General features: G+C 38.6%; 1 protein-coding gene across 1 annotated transcript in view; it reads right to left on the bottom strand.

The window, feature by feature from the left end:
* Positions 1-5,050: 5,050 nt before the first annotated feature.
* Positions 5,051-12,522, bottom strand: part of LOC122707785 (complement factor H-like) — a 95,815-nt gene continuing 88,343 nt past the window's right edge. Inside the window, exon 19 of the mRNA XM_043923645.1 lies at positions 5,051-5,187. Coding sequence (XP_043779580.1) covers positions 5,186-5,187 — 2 coding nt within the window. The 3' untranslated portion in view covers positions 5,051-5,185. The remainder of the gene's footprint in view (positions 5,188-12,522) is intronic.

The raw sequence follows: 12,522 nt of genomic DNA on the forward strand, positions 1-12,522 counted from the left end.
AAGAAAAACAAAATAAAAAGAAACAGAAATTTAAAAAACAAGAATGAAAAAGAACAAAGAAAGGCTACATGATTTATGGTACATCATCAATAGAACCAGTCTGCAAATTATTGAAGTTCCAGAAAGAGGAAAGAAGGAGATGAGTGCAGAAAATGTATTTAAAGAAATAATGGCCGAGTAAAATGTATTTTAAGAATTAATGTTAAAAGTTCAGGAAGCTTACAGGTGACCAAACAAAATCAGCAGAAAAAATCCTCTACAACACACATATAATAAAATTGCAAAAATCAAAGAAAAATAAAGAAGTCATAAAGGCAGCATGAGGAAATAACAAATAAGTTAACAAAACAAAACAGAAACCATGACACTTACTAAGAAACCTTCATTTGGCTCTAAGCATATTTCTCAGCAGAAACCTAGTGGGCAAGGAGAAAGTGGGATGATATATTCCAAGTGCTGAAAGAGAAAACTGCCAACAATGAACACTTTATTTGGAAAATGCCATTCAGAAATGAAAAGAACATAGACTTCTCCAGACTAACAAATACTGAGGAAATAAAGCACAGACCTTCCTTGAGGGGCATATGGCAGCACACTCCAGTATTCTTGCCTGGAGAATCCCACGGACAGAGGAGCCTGGTGGGATACCATCCATAGGGTTGCAAAGATTCTGAAGTGACTGAAGTGACTGAGCATGCACGCATACCTTCCTTACAAGAAGCACTAAAGGAATTATTGAAGATAAACTAAAAGAGTGCTAATTAATACCATGAAAATAGGTAATATACTGGTAAACTTAAGTGCACATTTATATGCAGAACACTATAGTACTTTGATACAGAATGTTAAACATCAAACTATATAAAAGCTAAATTACAAGAGACTTAAAATTACTGTATTTACAACTATTTGTTAATAAGTACACACTATAAAAAGAGGCAAATCAAAACATCAAAAAGATAAAATTCAGTTCAGTTCAGTCTCTCAGTCATGTCTGACTCTTTCCAACCCCATAAAGTGCAGCACGCCAGGCCTCCTTGCCCATCATCAACTCCTGGAGTCCACCCAAACCCACATCCGTTGAGTCGGTGATGCTATCCAACCATCTCATCCTCTGTCATCCCCTTCTCCTCCTGCCCTCAATCTTTCCCAGCATCAGGGTCTTTTCAAACGAGTCAACCCTTCCCATCAGGTGGCCACAGTTTTGGAGTTTCAGCTTCAACATTAGTCCTTCCAATGAATACCCAGGACTGATTTACTTTAGGATGGAGTGGTTGGATCTCCTTGCAATCCAGGGGATTTCAAGAGTCTTCTCCAGCATCACAGTTAAAAGGCATCAATTCTTCAGTGCCCAGCTATCTTTACAGTCCAACTCTCACATCCATACACGACCACTGGAAAAACCATAGCCTTGACTAGATGGACCTTTGATGACAAAGTAATGTCTCTGCTTTTTAATATGCTGTCTAGGTTGGTAACTTTCCTTCCAAGGAGTAAGCATCTTAATTTCATGGCTGCAATCACCATCTGCAGTGATTTTGGAGCCCAGAAAAATAAAGTCAGTCACTGTTTCCACTGTTTCCCCATCTATTTGCCATGAAGTGATGGGACCGGATTCCAAGATCTTAGTTTTCTGAATGTTGAGCTTTAAGCCAACAGTTTGACTCTCCTTTTTCACTTTCATCAAGAGGCTCTTTAGTTCTTCTTCACTTTCTGCCATAAGGGTGGTGTCACCTGCATATCTGAGGTTATTGATATTTCTCCCAGCAATCTTGATTCCAGCTTGTGCTTCCTCCAGCCCAGCATTACTCATGATGTACTCTGCATATAAGTTAAATAATCAGGGTGACAACATACAGCCTTGATGTACTCCTTTTCCTATTTGGAACCAGTATGTTGTTCCATGTCCAGTTCTAACTGTTGCTTCATGACCTGCATACAGGTTTTTCAAGAGGCAGGTCTGGTGGTCTGGTATTCCTATCTCTTGAAGAATTTTCCACAGTTTATTGTGATCCACACTGTCAAAGGTTTTGGCATAGTCAATAAAACAGAAATAGATGATTTTCTAGAACTCTCTTGCTTTTTTGATGATCCACCGCAGGTTGGCAATTTGATCTCTGGTTTCTCTGTCTTTTCTAAAACCAGCTTGAACATCTGGAAGCTCACAATTCACGTGCTGTTGAAGATGGCTTGGAGAATTTTGAGCATTACTGTGCTAGCGTGTGAGATGAGTGCAATTGTGCAGTAGTTTGAGCATTCCTTGGGATTGCCTTTCTTTGGGATTGGAATGAAAACTGACCTTTTCCAGTCCTGAGGCCACTGCTGAATTTTCCAAATTTGCTGACGTACTGAGTGCAGCACTCTCACAGCACCATCTTTCAGGATTTGAAATAGCTCAACTGGAATTCCATCACCTCCACTAGCTTTGCTTGTAGTGATGCTTCCTAGGCCCGCTTGACTTCACATTCCAGGATGTCTGGCTCTAGGTGAGTGATCACACCATCATGATTATCTGGGTCTTGAAGATCTTTTTTGTACAGTTCTGTGTATTCTTGCCACCACTTCTTAATATCTTCTGCTTTTGTCAGGTCCATACCATTTCTGTCCTTTACGGAGGCCATCTTTGCATGAAATGTTCCCTTGGTATCTCTAATTTTCTTGAAGAGATCTCTAATCTTCGCATTCTATTGTTTTGCTCTATTTCTTTGCATTGAATGCTCTCTTATCTCCCCTTGCTATTCTTTGAAACTCTGCATTCAAATGGGAATATCTTTCCTTTTCTCCACTGCTTTTCACTTCCCATCTTTTCACAGCTATTTGTAAGGCCTCCTCAGACAACCATTTTGCTTTTTTGCATTTCTTTTTCTTAGGGATGGTCTTGATTCCTGTCTCCTGTACAATGTCATGAACCTCTGTCCATAGTTCATCAGGCACTCTGTCAATCAGATCTAATCCCTTAAATCTATTTCTTACTTCCATTGTATAGTCATAAGGGATTTGATTTAGGTCATACCTGAATGGTCTAGTGGTTTTCTCCACTTTCATCAATTTCTATGTCAATTAAAAAATTATTTAAAAACATTATTTTAGAGATTTGCTAAAACATTTTAGGTGAAAGTTGATTATGAACAGAGTCTGTAAATTAGCACTCATCTTTACACAGAATGACAATAAATGTAGAAAAATGTTAGAACTGATATTTAAAAATCACCATTTTCTACACAACAGTGAAATAGCTGCTTGCAGCCTTGGGTCATAAATAGATTCTACAACCATTATTTAAAAATTTTGGAGAAATAATATCTAAAATAATGTTAACATTTATAGCCAAGATAACTTGTCAACTGTAACTATTTCATTTAGGGTGAGAAAACCAGCTGTTACTAGCAATTCAGATTTAAATCAATTAGCACCATGGTGATGGCCATGCTTCTTAGACTAAGAAGGTCCCTTGACTTGATGCAGTACAAAGTAATAAGATATCACTTTAAATATTTTAGCTTATTTATACCTCTATTTTAATAATAGGTATTATACCTCTATTTAAAAATAGAGGTATAAGTACCTCTATTTTAATAATAAAATTTTTAAGATATTTATAAATCTAAAATGTTTATAGTTAACTGATAAGCTTATTATGCTGTTTAAAATGTATGAACATAAAAATCACCTTTCAGACTGGTGCTGAATGTTTCTAAAATGCTCTGTAACAGTAAAATCAGGAAAACATTACTAGACTTGGAGTTCATTACCAAATTGATCTCTAAAGCTCATGTTTTGTCACTTTGCATATTTCTTTATTTTAGAAAATATTTTGTGGTCCAAATTTGATATACATTAAAGACAGAAAAATTCAAGAATTCATGTAAGTCAAAAGAAGTTAAACACATTTTACATCTATTATCTGTGAATTCAACTCTAGCTATACTAAATATTTTCTTACATTTCTTGCCAATATTTTCTATAAAAAGTTATTCAGTGTTTAAAGCAGAGTGTCTTTATGTGTGTGTGTTTATATTTAATGTTGAATTTTTTAATCACTTATGTACCATGTTATAATAGTTATACAATGTGATTCTCATTGTTCTTTATTTGAATTATTATGTGTACTTTGATAAGCATCTTTTAAAATAATATGTGATCCAACCAGTCCAGCATAAAGGAAATCTGTCCTGAATGTTCATTGGGAGGACTGATGCTGAAGCTGAAACTCCAATATATTGGCCACCTGATGTGAAGAGCTGACTCATTTGAAAAGACCCTGATGCTGGGAAAGATTGGAGGAGGGAGGAGAAGGGGACGACAGAGCATGAGATGGTTGGATGGCATCACTGACTCAATGGACATGAGTTTGAGCAAACTCCGGGAGTTTCTGATGGACAGAGAGGCCTGGAGTGCTGCAGTGCATGGGGTTGCAAAGAGTTGAACATGACTGAGTGACTGAATTGAGCTGAAAATATTATGTATTTCATCATTTTTGGTTTATTCATCTATTGATAGATGAGCTAAAGTAAGATAAATTACTTATATTTACTTGCTGACATAAGTATGACATAGTTTACTTTTATATATTTGTCAAGTGATATTATCAATATTTTGCATTTTTCCATTTCTTTCCACACCCTTTTCCCCATGTATTCTAAAACAGGGATTCAGAAAGCCTCAGAAGTAATGGAGAAAGCTTTCAGAAAGTGAGGAAACTGATGGATGGAAGGAGGCATGGAAGTGATTGAATCTAATTTCTTGCTTTAAATGTCTCAAGAACAGGACACATAACATTTTGATTTGCCAAGTTTAATGAGATACTTTTAAGAAGTGATTCATTGGTCTCCCATCTTTCAATTACATTGTCCCCATAATATTAAACACATATCTGATTTATGATTCAAGATGAGTTAAAAAATACTTGATACAATAAACAGAACTGAATTAATAAAGAGAAATATGAATACATGTACATATTTCAATTTTACAACTGCATTTAGTCAATGTTTTATCCACAGCTAGGATACACCATCTTTCCTCCCCAACAAGTTGTTCAAAATGTATGCTCTGGTGACACTGGACGATAACCATGTTGACACATAAATTCAATATTATCTTCTGTTGAGTAAAGTTTTGGATCGTGTTTCCATCTTAACTGTATGTGATGCTTTCTCATTGTTTCTTCTGAAATTCCACATGCCTCTAAAGTTAAAGAAAATAAACATGAACCTTTGAGTAATATGCAAATATTTTCTACAGAATTTCAAGGTTTCAAGAAATGTGGTCCAAAAATTATTCCTCAAACCTTTCCAAACCAATACACTGAAAATGTATCATCATATTAACAAAATTAATGTTATAAGAATGAGATACTTTGTTTAATGTAATCATTAAATGTTATAACGAAAGATTCATAATGTCAGTTGTCATATGAAGAGCTTTCATAAAGGAGCCATTGTTGCTTGAACATGTAATTTTCTAACTTTATTTCTATATACAGATATTAATTCTTGGTGGTCAAGCATGCAACAGAATGGTTGTTATTTATTCCTTAAAATCCCTATTATAAACAGTTAAACATCATGCTGAGTAAAAGAATTATCCCAGGATCTGGGAGAAGTTTAAAGCATTTAACTAAGCATTTTGGTGGTTCTGACCACTCTCCGTTCCGACATACTACATTTCTGTTTCCCCAAAGTTCGTAGTAGGACTGACACCGGTAGTCAACAATCATTCCTGGAGGATATACTGACTGCAGGAGTGAGGTAATGTCTCCATTGTCTATTGGTGGAGGAGGCCCACATTTTCCCTGAGAGTCTAAAAGATAATGGTGTTTGCTTTATTCAAAGAAAACCCCTACAGTATTAAATAAATAAAATAAAAATGGAGCCAAATATGTAATATCAAATCTTATGATTTCTGATGACAGAAATGATTTATAGGAGGAATTTAAATCACTTAATCAGAAATATACATTTTAAGACCTTACTTTACCCCCATGGAAGCACATAGAGTACTCTAAGAAATATGCCTGTTTTGCAGTGTTCTGATGTTTATACGTGAACTGTAAACTTCCAGATGTTCAAGCTGGTTTTAGAAAAGGAAGAGGAACCAAAGATCAAATTGCCAATATCCACGGGATCATCGAAAAAGCAAGAGAGTTCCAGAAAACCATCCATTTCTGCTTTATTGACTATGCCAAAGCCTTGACTGTGTGGATCACAATAAACTGTGGAAAATTCTTCAAGAGATGGGAATACCAGACCACCAGACCTGCCTCTTGAGAAACCTGTATGCAGGTCAGGAAGCAACAATTAGAACTGGACATGGAACAACATACTGGTTCCAAATAGGAAAAGGAGTACGTTAAGGCTATATTTTGTCACCCTGCTTATTTAACTTATATGCAGAGTACATCATGAGAAATGCTGGGCTGGAGGAAGCACAAGCTGGAATCAAGATTGCTGGGAGAAAGATCAATAACCTCAGATATGCGGATGACACCACCCTTATGGCAGAAAGTAAAGAGGAATTAGAAAGCCTCTTGGCGAAAGTGAAAGAGGAGAGTGAAAAAGTTGGCTTAAAGCTCAACATTGAGAAAACTAAAATCATGGCCTCTGGTCCCATCACTTCATGGCAAATAGATGTGGAAACAGTGGAAACAGTGTCAGACTTTATTTTGGGGGGCTCCAAAATCACTGCAGATGGTGACTGCAGCCATGAAATTAAAAGACGCTTACTCCTTGGAAAGAAAATTATGACCAACCTAGATAGCATATTAAAAAGCAGAGACATTACTTTGCCAACAAAGGTAAGTCTGGTCAAGGCTATGGTTTTTCCAGTGGTCGTGTATGGATGTAAGTGTTGGACTGTGAAGAAAGTTGAGCACCAAAAAATTGATGCTTTCTAACTGTGGTGTTGGAGAAGACTCTGAAGAGTCTCATGGACTGGAAGGAGATCCAACCAGTCCATCCTAAAGGAGATCAGTCCTGGGTGTTCATTGGAAGGACTGATGCTGAAGCTGAAACTCCAATACTTTGGCCACCGCATGAGAAGAGTTGACTCATTGGAAAAGACCCTGATGCTGGGAGAGATAGGGAGCAGGAGGAGAAGGGGACGACAGAGGGTGAGATGGTTGGATGGCATCACTGACTTGATGGGCCTGAGTTTGAGTAAACTCCAGGAATTGGTGATGGACAGGGAGGCCTGGTGTTCTGCAATTCATGGGGTTGCAAAGAGTTGGACACAACTGAGTGACTGAACTGAACTGAAGTATTCCTTCTGCCTAATAAGGATCCTGAACAAATTACAAAAGCTAACACAGGAGACTGTGAAACAAGTATAAGTCAATCTGCTTAGGGACCTTGGGTTTCAAAGAGTTACACTGAAGAGAGTCCTCGGGGTTTTCATTTTGCCTTCTGTGTATCCTGAATGGGCCACTGAGACAGCAACCCAGAAATAATACAAGAACAGAAAGAAAAAAAGTCTCATGAAGCAGTTGATCTCTTTGAGAAAAGGCCCAGAAAAGAGTAGCCTAGCAAGACACAAACAATGTTCACAATACTGACTTAGTCTAGTAATAGTACACGAAGTGTGCACACTAAGTCCTTGTGTGCACCAGGACCCAGAGACCCCACAGAGACTAAGCCAGAATTGTGTCTGAGTGTTTCCTGCAGAAGTACGGGTGAGCAGTGCACTGCTACAGGGGCAGGGGCTCTGGGTGCAGTAGACCTGGGTATTGAGTCAGCCCTCTTGGAGGAGGCTGCAATTAACCCCACCACAGAGCCGCCAGAACTTACGGACTGTGGAAACAGACTCTTAGAGGGCACAAGCAAAACCCTGTGCACAACAGAACCCAAGAGATAGAAGCAGTGACCCCACAAGAGACTGAACCAGACCCTCCCATCAGTGTTCAGGAGTCTACAGTAGAGGCATGGGCTGGTGGTGGCCTGCTGCAGGTTTGGGGGCACTGATTGCAGCAGTGCATGCATAAGACCTGTTGAAGGAGGTCACCATTATCTTCCTTATCTCCACCATAGTTTGACCACAAGTCAAAAAACAGGGAGGGAACACAGCCCCAACCATCAACAGAAAATTTGTCTAAAGATTTACTGAGCATGGCCCCTTTTGCCAGACCAAGACCCAGTTTCCCCCTGACTCAGTCTCTCTCATCAGGAAGCTTCCATAAGCCTCTTATCCTCATCCATCAGAGGGCAGACAGAATGAAAACACAATCACAGAAAACTAACCAATCTGATCACATGGACAACAGCCTTGTATAACTCCATGAAACTCTGAGCCATGCTGTATAAGGCCACTCAAGATGGACGGGTCATGGCAGATAGTTCTGACAAAACGTGGTCCACTGGAGAAGGGAATGCAAACCAATTCAGTATTCTTGCCTTGAGAACCCCATGAATAGTATGAAAAGGCAAAAAAGATAGGACACTGAAAGATGAACTCCTCAGGTCAGGAGGTGCTCAATATGCAGGAGATCAGAGGAGAAATAATTCCAGAAAGAATGAAGAGATGGAGAAAAAGCAAAAACAACACCCAATTGTGGGTGTTACTGCTGATGGAAGTAAAGTCTGATGCTGTAAAGAGCACTATTGCATAGGGACCTGGAATGTTAGGTCCACGAATCAAAGCAAATTGGAAGTAGTCAAATAGGAGGTGGCAAGAGTGAACACTGACATTTTAAAAATCAGCAAACTAAAATGGACTGGAATGGGTGAATTTAACTCAGATGACCAGTATATCTACTACTATGAGCAAGAATCCCTAAGAAGAAATGGAGTAGCCATGATAGTCAACAAAACCATTTGAAATACAGTGCTTGGATGAAATCTCAAAAATGACAAAATGATTGATGTTCATTTCCAAGGCAAACCATTCACTATCACTGTAATCCGGGTCTATGCCCTGAAAAGTAATGCTGAAGAAGTTGAAGTGGAATGCTTTTCTGAAGACGTACAAGGACTTCTAGAACTAACAGCAAAAAGATGTCCTTTTCATTAGAGGGGACTGGAATGCAAAAGTAGGAAGGCAAGAGATACCTGGAGTAATAGGCAAATTTGGCATTTGAGTACAAAATGAAGCAGGGAAAAGGATAACAGAGTTTTGCCAGGAGAACACACTGCTCATAGCAAACACTCTTTTCCAATAACACAAGTGAGAACTCTACACATGGACATCACCAGATGGTCAATACCAAATTCAGATTGATTATATTCTTTGCAGCCAAAGATGGAGAAGCTCTATACAGTCAGCAAAAACACAACTGGGAGCTGACTGTGGCTCAGATCATGAACTTCTTGTTGCCAAATTTATACTTAAATTGAAGAAAGATCTGAAAACCACTAGACAATTCAGGGATGACCTAAATCAAATCCCTTATGATTATAGAGTGGAAGTGACAAATAGAATCAAGAGATTAGATCTGATAAGACAGAATGCCTGAACAACTATGGACAGGGGTTCCTGACTTTGTACAGGGGGCAGGGATCAAAACCATCTCCAATAAAAATAAATGTAAAAAGGCAAAATGGTTGCCTCAGGAGGCCTTACAAATAGCTGAGAAGAGACACTAAAGGCAAAAGAGAAAAGGAAAGACAAAACCATTTGAATGCAGAGTTCCAAAGAATAGCAAGGAGAGATAAGAAAGCCTTCCTCAGTGATCAGTGCAAAGAAATAGAGGAAAACAATAGAATGGGAAAGACTAGAGATCTCTTCAAGAAAATTAGAGATACCAAGGACATTTCATGCAGCGAAGGGCACTATAAAGGATAAAAATTGTATGGACCCAACAGAAGTGGGAGATATTAAGAAGAGGTGGCAAGAATACAGAGAAGAACTATATAAAAAAGATCTTCATTACCCAGATAACCACGAAGGTGTGATCACTCACCTAGAGCCAGACATCCTAGAATACAAAGTCAAGTGGGCCTTAGGAAGCATCACTGCGAACAAAGTTAGTGGAGGTGATGGAATTCCAGTTGACCTATTTCAGATCCTAAACAATGATGCTCTTTAAGTACTCCACTCAATATGCCTGCAAATTTGGAAAATTCAGCAGTGACCACAGGTCTGGAAAATGTTAGTTTTCGTTTAATCCCAAAGTATGTTCAAACTACCATACAATTACATTCATCTCACACTCTAGTACAGTAATGCTAAAACTTCTCCAAGCTAGGCTTCAACAGCACATAACCCGTGAAATTCCTGATGTTCAAGCTGGATTCAGAAAAGGCAGAGGAAAAAGAGATCAAATTTCCAACATTCACTGGATCATTGAAAAAGCAAGAGAGTTCCACAAAATAATCTACTCCTGCTTTATTGACTACACCAAAGCCTTTGACTGTGTGGATAGCAACAAACTGTAGAAATTAAATAGATGGTAACACCTGACCTGCCTCTTGAGAAATCTGTATGCAGGTCAAGAAGCCATAGTTAGAATCAGACATGGAAGAACAAACTAGTTCCAAATCAGGAAAGGAGTATATCAAGGATGTATACTGTCACCCTGCTTACTTAACTTATATGCAGAGTACATAGTGCAAAATTCCAAGCTGGATGAAGCACAAGCTGGAATCAAGATTGTCAGGAGAAATATCCACAACCTCAGATATGCAGATGACACCACCCTTATGGCAGAAAGTGAAGAAGAACTAAAGAGTCTCCTGATGAAAGTGAAAGAGGAGAGTGAAAAAGGTGGCCTAAAAATAAACATTCAGGGAACTAAGGTCATGGTATCTGGTCCCATCACTTCATAGCAAATAGATTGTGAAACAATGGACACAGTGACAGACTTTATTTTGGGGGGCTCTAAAATCACTGCAGATGGGGACTGCAGTCATGAAATTAAAAGACACTTGCTCCTTGGAAAAGACCTACCTAAACAGCATATTAAAAAGCAGAGACATTATTTGGCCAACAAAATTCCATCTAGTGAAAGATATGATTTTTCCAGTCGTCATGTATGGATGTGAGAGTTGGACTGTAAAGAAAGCTGAGCATCGAAAAATTGATGGTTTTGAACTCTGGTGTTGGAGAAGACTCTTGAGAGTCCTTTGGAATGCAAGGAGTTCAAACCAGTCAACCCTAAAGGGAATCAGTCCCGAATATACTTTGAAAGGACTGATGATGAAGCTGAAACTCCAATACTTTGGCCACCTGAGACTCTTTGGAAAAGACCCTGATGCTGGGAAAGATTGAAAGTGGAAGGATAAGGGGATGACAGAGGATGAGATGGAAGGATGACATCACCGACTCAATGGACATGAGTTTAGTTAAGCTCTGGAAGTTGGTGATGGATGGAGAAACCTGGCATGTTGCAGTCCATGGGGTTGCAAAGAGTCAGACATGTCTGAGCAACTGAACTGAACTTATTCAGTCTAGAAACACACGATGGCAGAAACCTAAGGCCATTTCTTTCCATGCCTTGATCTACAGGGTCCAAGTAAGCAGCCTACATTTCCACCCACATAATAAGGGAACAAGAAACATCTGCCTTTTCTCCTGGTGTCAGGGGAGGCCAGGTGGGAACCTTGGACTTGCACCCTACATGGCAGTAATGGAGGCCTGATTAACGAAGGAGTCCAGTAACACCCTTAGTCTCAAGATATAAAAGTTCAAGTGTCCAAATACAGTTGAAAATCATTTATCAGGCCAAAGACCAGGTAAACCTCAAAAGAGAAAAAAACAATCAACAGAAGACAACACTGAGATAACACAGATATTGAAATCATTGGATGATGGCTTTTAAAAATTGAGTCCAGTTGACAGAACTAGAAAATAGATTATTAGAAAACCACATGGCTCAACAATACATTGCAGATGGCAGAAGGATCAATAAGCTTGAATATTAACTAACTTTGAAAATGGACTGAAAAAAAAAAAAATGGACACAGCTTCAAGGACCTGTGGAAAGATAGCAAAGAACTGTTGAACATGAAGTTGAAAATAAAGAATAAGAGATAAAAAATAATAATAATGGCTGAGTTCCCTATGCCATCATTTTCTGATGGTCTAAATGAAAAGGAAATCCAAAAGAATGGGCATCTGTGTATATGTGTAGCTGATTCACTTTGATATACAGTGAAACTAACACTATATTGTAAAGGAACTACACATCAAAATAATTTTTAAATAATGACTGAAAATTTCTTGAATAGGACATATGAATTCATCACTAACCAAAAACAACTACATTCTAAAACTGCTCAGTGAATTCCAAATGGGATGGGGCCAAAGAACTTCATGTCAGGATACATCATGATCAGTTCCTGTTGTGTTGTTCAGTCACGCAACTGTTTCTGACTCTTTGCAACCCCATGGATTGTAGCAAGCCAGGCTTCCTTATCCTTCATTAACTCCCAGAGTTTGCTCAAAGTCATGCCCATTCTGTGGATCATGCCATCCAACCGTGTCATCCTCTGAAGTCCCTTCTCCTCCTGCTCTTAAACTTTTCCAACATCAGGGTCTATTCCAATGTGTCAGCTCTTCTCATCAGGTGGCCAAAATACTGGAGCTTCAGCT

The sequence above is a fragment of the Cervus elaphus genome, chromosome 14, assembly GCF_910594005.1.
Source record: "Cervus elaphus chromosome 14, mCerEla1.1, whole genome shotgun sequence".
Taxonomy (NCBI): domain Eukaryota; kingdom Metazoa; phylum Chordata; class Mammalia; order Artiodactyla; family Cervidae; genus Cervus; species Cervus elaphus.